General features: G+C 41.9%; 1 protein-coding gene across 6 annotated transcripts in view; it reads right to left on the reverse strand.

Annotated features, from left to right (window-relative positions):
• LIG1 (DNA ligase 1) overlaps positions 1–18,637 on the reverse strand; it is a 268,524-nt gene that overhangs the window by 34,921 nt on the left and 214,966 nt on the right. For all 6 annotated transcript variants that reach the window (XM_056541820.1, XM_056541819.1, XM_056541822.1 and 3 more), the window contains exons 20-22: positions 8,901–8,972; positions 4,079–4,223; positions 3,906–3,988 (exon numbers count right to left, since the gene is read on the reverse strand). In XM_056541820.1, coding sequence (XP_056397795.1) covers positions 3,906–3,988; positions 4,079–4,223; positions 8,901–8,972 — 300 coding nt within the window. The remainder of the gene's footprint in view (positions 1–3,905; positions 3,989–4,078; positions 4,224–8,900; positions 8,973–18,637) is intronic.

The raw sequence follows: 18,637 nt of genomic DNA on the forward strand, positions 1-18,637 counted from the left end.
ATTCACTTTATACCCCGAAACCTCATCATAGGAGACTAGAGGCTTAAGAGTAAGAAGGACATCATCGGCAATGAGACAGATCTAAAATTTCCTGAATGGACACCCTGGAGATGTCCCGATCCTCCCAGATCATGGCCGCTAGAGGTTCAATACACAAAAGCAAAGATCAGAGGGGTATTAAAGAGAAGAAAAGAGGGGGAAGAAGTATGGAGGACGTTTGAGAGAAGCAGTAGGAGAAGAGCAGTGCCGTGAAAAAATTTCCCGTAATACCAAATTGTTGAAGAGTAGCAAAAAGAAAAAGCCTTTTCAGCATCCAGACTCAAAATCAAAGCTCGGACCTCCGATTGAGCAGATCTATAAGGCCCACTACTCTCCTTGTGTTATCCCCTCCCTGGCGACAGGGAATAAACCCCATTTTACCCTTATGCACAAGGGAGGGAAGAAAACAGGATAGGCGTGCCGCTAAAACTTTCGAAAAAAGCTTGAGATCTGAGGAGAGCAATGGGCCTATGGCTGGAGCAATCGTCAGGATCTTTGTCCGGCTTAGGGATCAAAGTGATCAGTGACTGCAATAAAGACCGCGGGATCTCTTCCCCACCCATGAAAGAATTGAAAAGGGAAACAAGCCTAGGTAGAAGGGAAGGTCTTGTAGTACAAATAGGTGAATCCATCTGGACCAGGAGAGAGCCCACAGGGAGAATCTTAAAGGGGTACTCCGCTGCCCTGCCTCGGAAGCTCCGCTCCCCAGCGTCCGGAAGTTTCTTGTTCCGAACGCTGCGTGCGGGCTTCCGTGTTCAGGGCCGCCCCTCGTGACGTCACGCCCGCCCCCTCTTCCGGACGCTGGGGAGGGGAGATTCCGAAGCAGGGCAGAGGAGTACCCCTTTAAGCACTTCAGACAGTTCCTCCAAAGTAACAGGAGCATTTGACACTTTACGCTCAGACTCCGAGAGAGTTGGTAGACTGCATCGAGAGAAGTAGGAGTCCAACACTGCAGCATGCTCTTCCGGGGCAGACAGAAGTTGAGAAGGGAGGGAGTAAAGCTTAGAGTAATAGTCAAAGAAGAGTTGGGAAATCTTATCAGGATGATAGTGAAGTACCCCCGAAGAGTCCTTCAGAGCAGAGGGAGACTGGGCAGCCGCACGGTCCTGTAAGCGTTTAGCCAACATAGTGTGAGCTTTGTTACCTTTTTCATAAAGGCGCTGCTTAGAATAGAGCAAATGACGCTCCATCTTCCGCAAAGCTAAATCGGCCAATTGGGACAGGGCAGCGACCAGTCACCTCAGCACCTAGAGAGAGGGGGAAGTAACTAAGAGAGCTTCTAAAACAGATCTGTTTCTGAAGTTTCCGGGTGCAACCGCAGAGTCACGTTTCAGTCTAGAGCCCAATGCAATACAATGGCCTCGTACCACGGATTTATGAGCTTCACACAGCACAGCTTGGGAGGACACAGATCCGTCATTAGTGGCAAAATAATCCAGCACTGCAGTATTGAGTCTCGGGAAGATGGAAACTTAAGAAGGGAATCATTGAGGCGCCAATGGCAACGTCTAGAGTTGGAAGTAAAAGGGGGAAAAAGAAGAACTGGGCTATAATCCGACCACGAGATAGTGTCTAGGGAAGCACCCGAAAGCATACGAACCATAGGGAGATTTTCAAAGAAGTAGTCTATACGGGTATGAAGTTTATGAGTAGAAAGTCAAACAACAATCAGTAGGGTGGTTAATATGCCAGAGATCATAGAGAGAGGAGGCACGAACCAAGCGCCGAAAGACAGAAGAAAGGCGTATCTGGGCAGGGGAAGGAGAGGAAGCTACCGTGAAGTGACGGTCCATAGTTGAAGAAAAAAATAGATTAAAATCTCCGCCTAGGAGCCACGCTGAGGGCGGGTACCAGTGGAGGCGAGCAAGGACCCCGTCACAAAAAAAAAAAATGTATTTGGGAGGAATTAAGGGCTTAGAGGTTACACGGGAGGAGCTGTTTAACACACACCCCCCCCCCCCCCCCCCCCCAGAGAACCCTGAACAAAAATAAAGCGACGCAGGGGATCAGCGTAAGAGGAGGAGACCAGCAGGGGACAGGTGCGAGAGATAAGGATAGCCACCAAAGGAACCTTCCGAGGAGCGGACGCCAGAAAAACCTGGGGATCCAAGTGATGAAGGAATTGAAAGGCGAATGGTCAAAGTGTGTCTCCTGAAGGTATACAATATCGGAACGCTGCATTACCAGCTCCCGCTGTAGAAAGCGTCATTTCAAGGGGGAGTGAAGACCCTTGACATTCAAGGAGACACAGCCATGAGGAGACAAAGGGAAAGAACAAAGCATAATTAACAGAATACTCACTCACACCTTCAAAGGACCTGTTCAGGATAATGAAGAGAACCACCAGCCCAAGGAGGTCAAGGTGTGACCATGCACGCCCGAGGCAACTAGAGAAAAACCAGAAAAAAAAAAAAAGGGAAAAACACAGGAGAGACATGACATGCCAGAAGACCGGACAAAAAGCCGACGAACATCGACAAAGAGGACAACACAAAAAGACAACACGTCAAAAAACGAACCAGTGAGCAGTTGGTCAAAGAGGACGCCATAGAACAAAGAGAGATCATTGCGAACAAGCATCCTATACAGGACATAACCATTGCCATAGCCTCAAAAGGGGGAAACAGAGGAACGCACCAAAGAGAAACCACCAAAAACCAGGCGGTCTCCCCCCCTGAGGCTACACCAATGAAGCTTTCAAGAAACAGTGACCAAATAATGACAACATTAGCAAAGATAACAGTAACAAGGTAATATGCAAAACCAATGGAGAGGCAGACGATCACCGCCGCCCCGGGAGGGCAATTAAAGGACAGTCACAGCATTCCACGGTAGGGATCCTCAAGGTGGGTCAGAAGCAGGGCTCCGCTGACCCTGGGAGACAGATCTCTGGCCAGGAACAGGGCGTTTAGCCCGGACAGGCGCCACAAAGGGGGCAGAGGAGGAGGCGGAGGAGAGAGACCCCAGTCAATCAGTTGCGGAACAGGTTGGTCCAGGGCAGAACAGAAGGCTGGGAGGGCAGAGTAAGTAAGCAGAACAGCAGAGCATCCCCCTTTATGGGCATGTAGAGCAAACGGAAAGGACCACCTGTAAGGTATCGGATGAGAGCGGAGAACCACCAGGAGGGACTGAAGCATCCGTCGCTTCTGTAGGGTCACCAAAGACAAGTCCTGGTATAGCTGCACTGGAGCATATCAAAGTCAAACTGTCTGAGGGACCGGGTCTTAGCCATTATTGCATCTTTCACCTGAAAATCAGCAAGACAGCAAATAACGTCTCTAGGGGCCATTAGAGGGTTTAGGACGGAGGGCCCGGTGTGCACGTTCCAATTTGATACGATGAGATGGGGGCTCACCCAGATTGGAGGCGGGAGCTTGGGGACCCTGGTGGGAGAATCAGAGAGCTGTGGCGGACAGCTTTGGGACAGAGCAGCCAGTGGGTCAGGAGGGGTTTCAGGCACAAGTGCAACCCGCGAGGCTGCAGCGCCTACTGACCGGGAGCGTAGGCGCCTCACCAAATCCTCGGCAGAGGGCGGGAGGTCCGGGACCGGAGTAGAAGCGGTCCTCAGGTAATGAGTGATGGATCTCAGGAATGAAGCAGCATGGGGACAGCCAGAATGTTTTGGTCGCCTGCAGGTTTGCCTCTTCACTGATTAGGAGCAGGTCACTGCATGTAAAAGCTCATATAAGGCCTCTGGGAGCGGGAGCCAACGAGCTATGCGGCCATTTCCTTCGGCGCCAAGCCACGCCCCCTGCACATTTACTATTTTTATTTGTGATGTAATGGTGTCACCCTGCATTCTTACAGTATGTCACAGGCCACAAGTTGCCCCAGATCAAAAGTAGAGAAATATACTAATTACCCACCTTTAACCAATTGTGAGAACGTTTTGCAATTTCATATGTTGCATTTTGGTCCAGCGTCTTTACCATCAATCCTTCACAAGAATCTAAATAAGAGAATATTACAGGATAAAGAAATCAGCAATTTATATGTATTTCAATGTAAACAGAGAATACAACGTATATAACTAAAATACCTTTTATAGACTGATCAAGAAATTCAGAAATTTCATCTGTGTTTGAAGTATCCATATAGGTAGCAAACATGAATTGTCCTTCCAGTTCATTAAAGGAATCTCTAAGTAGTTGCCTTCGTTTAGAAAATGGTTCTCTAACTAAAGACTAAAAATGAAAAGATGGACAATTTAAAAGGAAATATATCACCTTAAAATACAGGGTGGGACATTTATATGGATACACCTTAATAAAATGGGAATGGTTGGTGATATTAACTTCCTGTTTGTGGCACATTAGTATATGTGAGGGGGGGAAACTTTTCTAGATGGGTGGTGACTAGAGATGAGCGAACTTACAGTAAATTCAATTCGTCACAAACTTCTCGGCTCTGCAGTTGATGATTTTCCTGCATAAATTAGTTCAGCTTTCAGGTGCTCCGATGGGCTGGAAAAGGTGGATACAGTCCTAGGAGACTCTTTCCTAGGAATGTATCCACCTTTTCCAGCCCACCGGAGCACCTGAAGGCTGAACTAATATACGCAGGATAAGTCATCAACTGCCGAGCCGAGAAGTTTGTGACAAATCGAATTTACTGTAAGTTCGCTCATCTCTAGTGGTGCCCATGGTGGCAATTTTGAAGTCGGCCATTTTGAATCCAACTTTTTTTTTTTTTCAATAGGAAGAGGGTCATGTGACACATCAAACTTATTGGGAATTTCAGAAGAAAAACAATGATGTGCTTGGTTTTAACTTAACTTTATCCTTTCATGACTTATTTACAAGTTTCTGACCACTTATAAAATGTGTTCAATGTGCTGCCCATTGTGTTGGATTGTCAATGCAACCCTCTTCTCCCACTCTTCACACACTGATAGCAACACCGCAGGAAAAAATGCTAGCACAGGCTTCCAGTATCGGTAGTTTCAGGTGCTGCACATCTCGTATCTTCACAGCATAGACAATAGCCTTCAGATGACCCCAAAGATAAAAGTCTAAGAGGGTCAGATCTGGAGACCTTGGGTGCCATTCAACTGGCCCACGATGACCAATCCACTTTCCAGGAAACTGTTCATCTAGGAATGCTCAGACCTGACACCCATAATGTGGTGGTGCACCATCTTGCTGGAAAAACTCAGGGAACGTGCCAGTTTTAGTACATAAAGAGGGAAACACATCATGTAGCAATTTTGCATATCCAGTGGCCTACATGATGATGTGTTTCCCTCTTAATGCACTGAAGCTGGCACATTCCCTGAGTTTTTCCAGCAAGATGGTGCACCACCACATTATGGTTGTCAGGTCTGAGCATTCCTAGATGAACGGTTTCCTGGAAAGTGGATTGGTCATCATGGGCCAGTTGAATGGCCCCCAGGTCTCCCGATTTGACCCCCTTAAACTTTTATCTTTGGGGTCATCTGAAGGCAATTGTCTATGCTGTGAAGATAAGATATGTGCAGCATCTGAAACTACGGATACTGGAAGCCTGTGCTGGCATTTCTCCTGCGGTGTTGCTATCAGTGTGTGAAGAGTGGGAGAAGAGGGTTGCATTGACAATCCAACACAATGGGCAGCACATTTATAAGTGGTCAGAAACTTGTAAATAACTCATGAAAGAATAAAAAAATGTTAAAACCAAGCACATCATTGTTTTTCTTGTGAACTTCCCAATAAGTTTGATGTGTCACATGACCCTCTTCCTATTGAAAAAAAAAGTTGGATTCAAAATGGCCAACTTCAAAATTGCCGCCATGGTCACCACCCATCTTGAAAAGTTTCCCCCCTCACATATACTAATGTGCCACAAACAGGAAGTTAATATCACCAACCATTCCCATTTTATTAAGGAGTATCCATATAAATGGCCCACCCTGTGTATATGGAATCAAATTTGCTCAGACATGTCAAAAGATTAGACTGTACTGGGCCTTCTAAGACCCGTTGAGAACAGAGTGAGGTGTCTGGCAGCACACACTTCAAACCTCTGTGGTAAGTCAAAGCCAACCTTTGCTCTGCATAAATCTTTACAGATGGACAGATAGACCTGGTGAAAGATTTTCTTTAACAGACTGAAAGTTTGTAAACTGCTTACTCACACGTAGCTATTGGAATTTTTTTGTGTTGGGACAGAATTCTTTTGAAAACTGCAACATGCTCTACCTACAGTATAGCTTTATTTCCATTAACTTAACTTGAAAAAGGAGGACTTGCACTAAAAGTTTCAAGTAAAAAGGAAACAGTTGTCAAAGAAAAATCTTGTAACATAAGGAATACTGTTCCATATTGTTAAGTACCGGTACACACAATCTTAAAGATATTTTTCATTAGTTTTAACCTATTAAGGACATAGGGTGTACCTGTACACCCTACGCCCGGTATTTAAAACAGGGTCACGCCGTGACCCCGCGTCATAGCCGGGACCCTGGGCTAATAGTGTGCGGCACAGATCGTTGTGCCGCTCGCTATTTACCCTTTAGACGGGGCGACCAAAGTTGATCGCCGCGTCTAAAAAAAAAAGTGAAAGCTCCCCAGCAGCTCAGTCGTGCTGATCCGGATTATCTCAATAAAATCGCGATGTCCCTAACAGCTAGGACGCGAACGGAGGTCCCCTTACCGGGCTCCTTCGCGTCTGATCTGCATTTGATTGGTCCAAGCCTGAGCTTTGCAGGGATCAGTGTAAAAGATCAGTGTGTGCAGTGTTATAGCCCCCTATGGGAACTATAACACTGCAAAAATAATAAAAATAAAAGTGAAAAAAAAAAGGTTAAAAGGTCATTTAACCCCTTCCCTAAAAAAAAGTTTGAATCACCCCCCATTTCCCCCCAAAAAATAACAGTAAATAAAAACATATGTGGTATCGCCGCGTGCGTAACTGTCAGAATTCTAAAAATGATATCGTTAATTAAACCGCTTGGTCAATGGCGTACGCGCAAAAAAATTCCAAAGTCCAAAACAGCGTATTTTTGGTTGCTTTTTATATCATGAAAAAATGAATAAAAAGCTATCAAAAAGTCAGATCAATACAAAAATCTTACCGATAAAAACTTCACATAACAGTGCAAATAATGAGCCCTCATACCGTCCCGTACGCGAAAAAATAAAAGTTATAGGGGTCAGAAGATGAGAATTTTTTACGTATAAACTTTCCTGCATGTAGTTATGATTTTTTTCAGAAGTACGACAAAATCCAACCTATATAAGTAGGGTATCATTTTAACCATATGGACCTACTGAAGATAAGGTGTCATTTTTACCGAAAAATCACTGCGTAGAAACGGAAGCCCCCAAAAGTTACAAAATGGCATTTTTTCTTCAATTTTGTCGCACAATGAATTTTTTTTCTGTTTCGCCATGGATTTTTTGGTAAAATTACAAATATCACTGCAAAGTAGAATTGGTGGCGCAAAAAATAAGCCATAATATGGAATTTTATGTGCAAAATTAAAAGCGTTATGATTTTTAGAAGGTGATAAGGGAAAAAATGAAAATGCAAAAACGGAAAAACCCTGCATCCTTAAGGGGTTAAACCCCATAGTTGTAAGCGCTGCGGAATCTGTAGGCGCTATATAAATAAAATTATTATTATTATTATTAAACAGACTGGGTTTGAGGTAAAAAATTAAACAATTTTTTACTAATCATTAAATTTGCCCCCAGAAATGCTGCATATACATTGTGCGTCATTCGATGCGGTAGTGTGAACTTCACATAATTGCAGCCCTTCTGGCAGGGACACCACAGTGCTGGTCTCACTCTGTATAAAAATTTGTAAAACTAATGAAAAACCCTTTCTCTGTAGGAACACTTGATTTTGTTGGGGAATGGAAACTTCCAGCTGTTCATTTACTCATACTTCCAGGAGAAATACCAGAGGAATGGCACAACACACAATTCTAAGTAAAGTTGTTCCAGGATTATTTTATGGAAAATACAGATAGTAGATTTACAAGAGCATTACACTTAGTTTAGCCCCGCGAAGGTTAGTATGTATCTCTTATTTACAGACATACTGGCATCATTCATTTTATAGTGGCAGACACCACAAAGCACATCCATATTGATTGCCATTTTGAATTTGCATAAAAGAAACTACCATTTTTGAGCATGTACTATGACTGTTTCACTATGTGTACTGTCAAAGATAATTTAAGAGTGCAGGCTGCCTTTTTTGCTTTTAAAGGAAAATTGGCCTTCACACCAAAATAGAAAAGAATTCCTAAAAAATCACCAACCTTAGTTGAAACATCTAATTTTGCTTTCTTAACATAGGATTTCTATATGGTGGCACCGGGTTACTGTAGTTTAGCTCACTGTAAAGTGAAAGGAACAGCAGAACCCAACTCAGCTTGCACCTTATACTTTATTCCGATAGCTAAGTGTACTTTGGAATAGCCTGACACTTTAACGGGTGAGTGTTACTTAAGCTGGGCGAACACTGAATTTTTGACACAGGTTTCCTTACAGTAAGTTTAATTTTGTTGCATACTAAAACTTAGTCAACTACACTATTGTGTACGGCACACACAAAAAAAAATACAATATTCATTTTTTTATTCTGAAAGTCAATGGAAAACTGATTATGCTATATGTCATAAAGCAGCATCCGTTTTAAGCCTCTATAAACAAACACTTTTCCCCCCTTTTCAAGTATATAAAACATATTCATGACACAAACAAAAACACAGTTTGCAAATTTGTTTATTTTAGTCAAGCCTTATAGTGAATATTTTGTGTATGATTTAAGGTCAATAGATGGGGGGAGGGAAATTGGCATTTAAATTCCAATTACATCTTGTTTTTCATACTAAACCTTAAAGCAAACATGAATAGATATAAATAACTTACCTCTCCATTCAGATAAAGCATGTCAAAAGCATACACACATACTTGGACTTTTATGTCAGAAGCTTCAACATCCTAAAATAGTTAATAACACGATAAATGTAGAATAAAGCAAAGCAAAGACAGATCTTCACAATAAACACAAGGGTATTCCCATCCCAGACTATCATGGTTAAGAAAGGAATACCAGTCTAAATGCAGTGGTCAGGAGTGGTTGGGCTTAACAAATCGGCAGTTAAGTTGTTTTCATGTCCTAGCGACATTTCAAAAGTTTGGATCGATGGGGGTCTGAGTGTTCAGACCTCCACCGATCAAAAGAATGAGCCAGGAGAGGTTTGCGCTTAGTGTGTTCTCTCCCGACTCCATGTCACGTGATGGAGACAAACTTGCCATGTAAGTCTATGAACTTTCGATCACATGAAACAGAGGCAGAGAGAGGAGTGAGCGGAAGTGCAGACTTCTCCTGGCTCGTTCTCCTGATTGGCGGAGATCTGAACACTCTCACCGATCAAAAGTTTTTCCTAATGACAGGTACTCAAAGTTAATAATGCAAACATGTAAAAACAGTAGTGACTGCAGTGTATAAAAAAGTCTGTCTTTCAAATTTTGTAGCCTAGTAAAAATGTTCTGGATATGAGAAAAAGGCCAGTGTACAGTCTACTGCTATGAAAGAATGATTTAGAAATATTTGTGTATTGTCATATGAAAACACCGCCTTCTGAAAGGGCCACAGGAGAAAACTGGGACTCACTAGATGTTAACTATATTGAAGGGGTATTCAGGGGAGTTTTTTTTTTAGCAATAATTGTGCACAGGCTGGGGGGTTGGGGGAGTGGAAGAAACACAACCATACTCCTCCTTCCCAATGCTGCTGCTTCTGATTGGTGGTGGTGTGCACCAACCTAGCTATTCATGCATATGGTCATGGTATAAGTTGATCTTTCTTGACAGTCTTTTTTTTTATTTTTCAAAATGTATTTTTAAAGTGGGAAGGTGCACTGTATATAGGTTTTAAACTTAAAGGGGTATTCCAGGATTTTTTTTTCATTTGGCTACAGGGGCTGTAAAGTTAGTGTAGTTCATAATATAGAGTCTGTAGCTGTATGTGTGTATGTTTTCCCAGGTTGCAATTCAGCCGAGACCTGAATCACTAATCAACTGATGACAGGGAGCCTGTCTGCTTCAATGGGTGGAGCGATCGCTTGGTGTGAGAGAGATAAATCTGCAACTAATGCAACAGCTGTAGGCACCCTGATTGAAAACCACAGGTCTTTTGAATGGATGCAACTTATTTATGTTTCAATGGGTGGGGTGGCTGATGTGTGGGAGGGAGGAAAATGGAATTATGAGATTTGTAATCAAAGAAAAGGTCAAACAGGAAATACCAGTTCACAAAAAGCTAGCCACAGTGTTATGGTAATCTCATGACATAGCCATTTAATTCCAAGACAAGAGCAGATTCTTCCTAAGCATGTCCATTACTGCCTGCCATATACGTACTAAAACCACCTTATGGTGGATAAACCCCTTTAACAAAGAATTTTATATTGGATATAGACTTTTTTTTTTTTTTTTAGGGTTGTTGTCATATTTTTAATTCACACATACAGTCATGGCCGTAAATGTTGGCACCCCTGAAATTCTTCAAGAAAATGAAGTCTCTCTCGCAGACAAAGGATTGCAGTAACACATGTTTTGCTATACACACGTTTATTCCCTTTGTGTGTCTTGGAACTAAACCAAAAAAGGGAGGAAAAAAAAGCTAATTGGACACATTTTGCTATACACGTTTATTCCCTTTGTGTGTATTGGAACTAAACCAAAAAAGGGAGGAAAAAAAGCTAATTGGACATAATGTCACACCAAACTGCAAAAATGCGCTGGACAAAAATATTGGCACCCTTAACTTAATATTTGGTTGCACACCCTTTGGATAAAATAACTGAAATCAGTCGCTTCCTGTAACCATCAATAAGCTTCTTACACCTCTCAGCCGGAATGTTGGACCACTCTTCCTTTGCAAACTGCTCCAGGTCTCTTATTGGAAGGGCACCTTTTCCCAACAGAAATTCTAAGATCTCTTTACCAGTGTTCAATGGGATTTAGATCTGGACTCATTGCTGGCCACTTCAGAACTCTCCAGCGCTTTGTTGCCATCCATTTCTGGGTGCTTTTTGACATATGTTTGGGGTAATTGTCCTGCTAGAAGACCCAAGATCTTGGACGCAAACCCAGCTTTCTGACACTGGGCTGTACAGTGCGACCCAAAACCCACTGGCAATCCTCAGATTTCATGATGCATTGCACACATTCAAGGCACCCAGTGCCTGAGGCAGCAAAACAACCCCAAAACATAATGAACCTCCACCATATTTCACTGTAGGTACTGTGTTCTTGTAGGCCTCATTCCGTTTTCGGTAAACAGTAGAATGATGTGCTTTTACCAAAAAGCTTTATCTTGGTCTCGTCTGTCCACAATACGTTTTCCCAGAAGGATTTTGGCTTACTCAAGTTTATTATAGCAAAATGTAGTCAGTCTTTTTTATGTCTCTGTGTCAGCAGTTTGGTCCTCCTGGGTCTCCTGCCATAGCATTTCATTTAATTTCATTTAAATGTTGATTGATAGTTTGCACTGACATTGATGCTCCCTGAGCCTATAGGACAGCTTGAATATCTTTGGAACTTGTTTGGGGCCATCCGGACTATCCTGCGTTGACACCTTTCATCAATTTTTCTCTTCCTTCTACACCCAGGGAGATTAGCTACAGTGCCATGGGTTGCAAACTTCTTGAAAATGTTGTGCACTGTGGAGAAAGGCAAATCTAGATCTCTGGAGATGGACTTGTAACCTTGAGATTGTTGATATTTTTCCACAATTCAGACATTTCTATTCTCCTCTTTCTGTTGTCCATGCTTTGGATGGCACACACAGACATAAAATGCAAAGACTAAGTGAACTTCTCTCCTTTTTATATTGCCCACACCTGTTACTTGCCCCAGATGAGTTTAAAGGAGCATCACATGTTTGAAACTATTTTATTTATCCACAATTTTGAAAGGGTGCCAATAATTTTGTCCAGACCATTTTTGGAGTTTGGTGTGACATTATGCCCAATTTGCTTTTCCTCCCTTTTTTGGTTTAGTTCCAACACACACAAAGGGACTAAACATGTGTATAGCAAAACATGTGTTACTGCAATTCTTTTCTGTGAGAAATACTTTATTTTCTTGAAAAAATTCAGGGGTGCCAACATTTACAACCATGACTGTATTATGCAGCTGCTGGAAGTTACAGACGGTGGACTCTGCTGGACTTTGCTTATGGCATCAACTGAATCTGCATTACAATTTATCTGCATTAATATACATTATTTGAACATAGCAAATAGTTTATTGCTTTTAATATTACTCAGAAACTAGCCTAGTCCACTGTGAGTATAGGAACTTTTACGGCTTCCTCCCATTTTCTTTATTCATTGCACCATATTCGCTTCATTGTTTGCAGGGTGCAGTCTCCCCATGTAGTGCTTTATATAGACACAGCCCTGTGGCACTTGTCCATTTATATTACACAGCTATTTATTCCCACACATATACATATATATACATATATACATACACACACACGCACACGATTTGTGGTTTAATTCCTCCCCTGCTTTTTTTTTTTTTTTTTTTTTTACGGAGTAATTTGTACTTTTTAAAGGGAAACTGACTTCAGGTTTACCTGCACTTAATCGAATACACAGAGTTATAGGGCTGATGAACCTGGATTACAATTATTTATTATTTACCTGGACCTGTGGTCCAGTTCTTGAGATAGAAGGTGTATTAAAATGTTTTGCTAATCTGAAAGTGACAGCATTTGCACAATGGAAAAGGGACCCAGTACACCCAGCTTCTCTGCCCATAACTCCTCTACACAGGTATTCCAGCCCACCTTGCACTTACATGGGCAGGCTACCTTGAATATTCATAAGGTGGGCAGGCATATTGTTGCAGAGTGGCTGGAGGCAGGAGAGCTGGGTATCTGGCGTCCCCCCTCCATTGGGCAAAGCAGGCCATTTCCAGAAAAGCAATGCTGGCTAATACAATGAGTATCTCCAAAATCAGACCGTGGATCCGGGGAAGTGGTACCGCATTGTAATCCGGTCCACCCACCTCTCGAGGGGCCACAAAAACAATGAACTTTAGGAAGGCAAAGTTTGATCAACTCAGAGAAGCCCTTAACAATATAAATTTGGATAATGTCCTCAAAAACAAGAATACTGACACTAAATTAGAGACTTTAAAAAATATTTTAACCCCTTAAGGACCCAGGGTGTACCTGTACGCCTGTGGGAATTTCGGTCCCCGCCGAGCAGGGACTGGGATGACTGCTGATATCTATCAGCAGGCATCCCATGCAAATGCCCAAGGGGGTCCTATACAGTGGTCTCTAAACTGTAGCCCTCCAGATGTTGCAAAACTACAAATCTCCGCATGCCCAGACAGCTGACATCTGGAGGGCCACAGTTTGGAGATCACTGTGTAGTGGTTTCTAAACCGTGGCCCTCTAAATCTTGCAAAACTACAACTCCCAGCATGCACAAACAGCAAACGGCTGTCTCGCCATGCTGGGAGTTGCGGACCTCCAGCTGTTGTATAACTACAACTCCCAGCATGCCCTTCAGCGAACAGTACATGCTGGGAGTTGTAGTTTTGCAACAGTTGGAGGCACACTGGTTGGAAAATACTGAGTTAGGTAACAGAACTTACCTGAATGTTTTCCAACCAGTGTGCCTCCAGCTATTGCAAAAGTACAACTCCCAGCATGCACAGTGTCAGTACATGCTGGGAGTTGTAGTTTTGAAACAGCTGGAGGTTGGGCCCCCCCATGTGAACGTACAGGGTACAATCACACGGGTGGGTTTACAGTGAGTTTCCTGCTTCAAGTTTGAGTGGCAAATTTTCCACAGCAGCGCAATCTCCTAGCGGTAAACTAACGGTAAACCCCCGTCCATGTGAATGTACCCTAAAAACACTACACTAACACATAATAAAGGGTAAAACACTAATTATACACCACTGACTGTCCAGGCATGCTGGGAGTTTAGCAACAGCTGGAGGCACCCTGTTTGGGAATCACTGGCGTAGAATACCCCTATGTCCACCCATATACAATCCCTAATTTAGTCCTCAAACGTGCATGGCGCGCTCTCATTTTGGAGCCCTGTCGTATTTCAATGAAACAGTTTAGGGCCACATATGGGGTATTTCCGTACTCGGAAAAATTGTGTAAAAAATTTTTGGGGGCTTTTTCTCCTTTTACCCCTTATGAAAAGGAAAAGTTGGGGTCTACACCAGCCTACATTTTTTTACACTAACATGCTGGTGTTGCCACATACTTTTTATTTTCACAAGAGGTAAAAGAAAAAAAAAGACCCCCCAAATTTGTAACGCAATTTCTTCTGAGTCGGGAAATACCCCATATGTGTGCGTAAAATGCTCTGCGGACGCACAACAAGCCCCAGAGTGAGAGCGCACTATGTACATTTCAATCCAACAATAGAGAAAAAGAGGGGTGTCAGCACTGCCTCCTACCAAAGAACCGTGACTGGTGTGAACTGCTCCCAACACGACGGAGTCAAGGCTTAGCTGTGCTCGTCCTGGTGCTCAGTCCGACGGAAAAATAGATCCAATATTCAAATAATGAAGAGGACGGGAGGCACTCTCGAATGAAACAGCATTTTTTTTAGGTCTGCGCTTAATCACGCCCTATCCCAGAAACCTCTGTTTCCACCTTATATGCACCAAAATTCACTAAACTTTGACAAAAAAATATTATTATATAATATATAATATATATTATATATTATTATATAAAAAATTTAATATATATATATATATATACTAGAACACATATACAAAACATTTATTAAAAACCTGTGTAAGAGAACTATCAGGTGGAAAACTTATCTGAACCAAATGTATTGAAATAAATCACACTGGATACAATTTTTTTCTTAAAATTTTTTTTAGGCTTCATAAACTTTCGTTATCACCTTATGCGAGGAACCTATATAAATCTATAAAGACGTATTAATCTACAAAAAATTGTTGATAATAATTAGGGGGAAACATGCTCAAGTCACTTTGTATTTAAGCCTAAGACCCCTAATGCTTCTGTACGTAAAATAAATTCTGTCTCTTTCTGTAGTGACAACCTGTTCCTATCATTCCCTCTGTCCGGGATTTTTTGGACTACTAACCCAACCAACTTATTTGGTTATTATGTACCTCACTCATATGGTTGATAAATCGCGTACTTCCCACTCCTGTTTTTAGGGATCCTATATGTTCCCTGAAGCGGACATACATGGGTCTGATGGTCTTGCCTATGTAATAAAATTGCAACTGCATGTCAGCGAATAAACAACAAAATTAGTTTTGCATTTAATAAAATCGTGAATGATCATTTGTTCTCCCCCCAACCTTACATTCTTTGCGTTGTACAAATGTTGACAGTAGTTACAATGAACGCATCTGAAATTACCCTGCGGTAGTTGCTTCTTGAGTCTTTATCACCTAATTTCCTAAATCTGTTTTTTACTAAAATATCATGTATATTTTTTATTCTTCTAAATGATATAACTGGACGGTCTGCCACTATACCCTTAAATAAATCGGCATTTTGTATAATATGCCAATTTTTTAATACAGCACTGCAAATGGTATTATGCATCGGGCTATAGTCGAATGAAAAAGAAAACATCTTTTTAACATGATCACTGTTGCTAGGGGCTTTTTTTTAGAATTGAATACCTGATTCTTTCTTTAGGCTGTTTTGAAAGTAGCTCCTCACGGGATAAGGATAATGCTCTAGTCAGAGCTTGTACTAATATTCCTTTTGGATAGCCTCTTCTTTTAAGACGCTCACACAGATCCTGAGCCTGTGCAAGAAAAACCGCATCACTGGTATTGATGCGTCTTAGCCTCACCATCTGTCCAAATGGAATAGCCCATTTGATATGTTGGGGGGTGATAGCTATCATATCTCAATTAAGCATTGGTGGCAGTGGGCTTGCAATATCCTTCTATACAATATCCTTCTATACAAAGTTGTCAACTATCAACTATAATTGTAGATTAATACGTCTTTATAGATTTATATAGGTTCCTCGCATAAGGCGATACCAAAAGTTTATGAAGCCTAAAAAGATTTTAAGAAAAAAAATTGTATCCAGTGTGCTTTATTTCAATACATTTGGTGCAGATAAGTTTTCCACCTGATAGTTCTCTTAAACAGGTTTTTAATCAATTTTTTGTATGTGTTCTAGTATATATATATATATTAAATTTTTTTTGTTTATTGTCAATAAAGTTGCGTGAATTTTAGAGCATATGAAGGTGGAAACAGAGGTTTCTGGGATATGTCATGATTAAGCACAGGCGTGCGTGAAACGGCCCGTTGGCCAATATTGTATCCTGTGACCAGACCTGTTGCATTCGAGAGTGCCTTCCATCCTCTTCATTATTTTCACTATGTACATTTGAGGCCTAAATTGTCGATTTGCACAGGGGTGGCTGATATTACAGCAGTTCTGACAAACGCAAAAATATAACTACCCACATGTGACCCCATTTTGGAAACTACACCCCTCACGGAATGTTATAAGGGGTACAGTGAGCATTTACCACACATGTCTGACAGATTTTTGGAACCGTGGTCCGTGAAAATGAATGTAATTTTTCATTTGCTCAACCCACTGTTCCAAAGACCTGTTAAATGCCAGTGGGGTGTAAATGCTCACTGCACCCCTTATTAAATTCTGTGAGGGGTGTAGTTTCCAAAATGGGGTCACATGTGGGAGGGGGTGCACTGTTCTGGCACCACGGGGGTCTTTGTAAACACACAAGGCCCCCGACTTCTATTCCAACCAAATTCTCTCTCCAAAAGCTCAATGGTGCTCCTTCTCTCCTCAGCATTGTAGTGCGCCAGCAGAGCACTTGACGTCCACACATTGGGTATTTTCATACTCAGAAGAAATTGTGCTAAATCTCACTGTACCCCGTTATGTTCCTTGAGGGGTGTAGTTTCCAAAATGGTTTGCCATGTGTTTTTTTTTTTGGGGGGGGGGGCTGTTCTGGCACCATAGGGGCTTCCTAAATGTTACATGCCTCCAAAAACCATTTCAGAAAAACTCACCTCTCCAAAATCCCATTGTCACTCCTTCCCTTCTCTTGTGCACCCACAGAGCAATTGACATAAACATATGGGATATTTCCTTACTCAAGAGAAATTGGGTTACAAATTTTGGGGTGATTTCTCTCGTTTTACCCCTTGTAAAAATTCAAAAACTGGGTCTACAAGAGCATGCGAGTGTAAAAGAAATCATACTTTGAGGGGTTGCAGTTTTAATAATGGGGTCATTTATGGGGTATTTCTAATGCCCCTCAAATCCCCTTCAAAACTGGACTAGTCCCTGAAAAATTCTGATTTTGAAAATGTTGTGAAAAAATTTAAAATTTCCTCTGATGTCTTCCAAAAGTAAAAACATGTCAACTTTATGATGCAAATATAAAAGTAGACATATTGTATTTGTGAATCAATATCTCATTTATGTGGGATGTCCATTTTCCTTATAAACAAAGAGTTTCAAAGTTAAAAAAAATGCAAAATTTTTCATAAAATTTACGAAAGAAATTATGTAATTATCAACAAAATTTTACCACTATCAAAGTAGAATATTTCACGAAAAAGCTGTAGCGACCAGTGTCAGGCAGCTGCTGCCAAGGCAAATAAAATCATGGGGTGCGCACAACAAGGAAATAATGCTGCCACTGTACAAATCACTAGTCAGAACACACATGGGATACTGTGTACAGTACTGGACACCAGTCTACAAGAAAGATATAGTGGAGCTGGAGAGGGTTCAAAGATGGGCAACCAGAGTAATAAGGGGAATGGAAACATGCATAGAGCCTCATTGAAACGTGCATAGAGCCTCACTGAAACGTGCATAGAGCCTCACTGAAACATGCATAGAGCCTCACTGAAACATGCATAGAGCCTCACTGAAACATGCATAGAGCCTCACTGAAACATGCATAGAGCCTCACTGAAACATGCATAGAGCCTCACTGAAACATGCATAGAGCCTCACTGAAACATGCATAGAGCCTCACTGAAACATAAACAGAGCTTGAGGTCTTCTATTTCCCTTACGTCCTAACCAGTCGCACAGATGGGGTATTCCACCCCCTGTGAACTGGTAGGACAAATGAAAATGTAACGACCTTTAAATGAAATAATTAGTAATACACATCCACATAACCCTGTATAAAGGAGAGGGTCACCCTCAGTCCCTTGTGTGTGGGACAGATGGTGACCCCTGCCTTTCTGTTGGGAGGTGGTTCCATATACATTTTATTTTAGTTTCATTTTTGTCTTTTTTCATTGACCATTGGCATTATTTGCCTTATTCATTTTTACCTCCCCTCCCCCCACCCCCCTTATGTGCTAAGCCTTAAGGGTTAAAATACTCCTTAGCAGTTTGTGTAACTGCCTTCTTTCTTTTGGGACTATTGAGGTTCCGATTCCCCTGGCTAGGTGTTCAGGTCTCTGTACTCGGGCACATGTCTTCTCCGCAATCCCCTTGGCGGAAGTGCGTCAGCGGAGTTTGACAAAAATATGGTATCTCCTTTCTTGGGTCCTGAGAATAATTACAGATGGCTATTTAATAGATCTCGAGTCTGTT

The sequence above is a fragment of the Hyla sarda genome, chromosome 10 (genome assembly GCF_029499605.1).
Source record: "Hyla sarda isolate aHylSar1 chromosome 10, aHylSar1.hap1, whole genome shotgun sequence".
Taxonomy (NCBI): Eukaryota; Metazoa; Chordata; class Amphibia; order Anura; family Hylidae; genus Hyla; species Hyla sarda.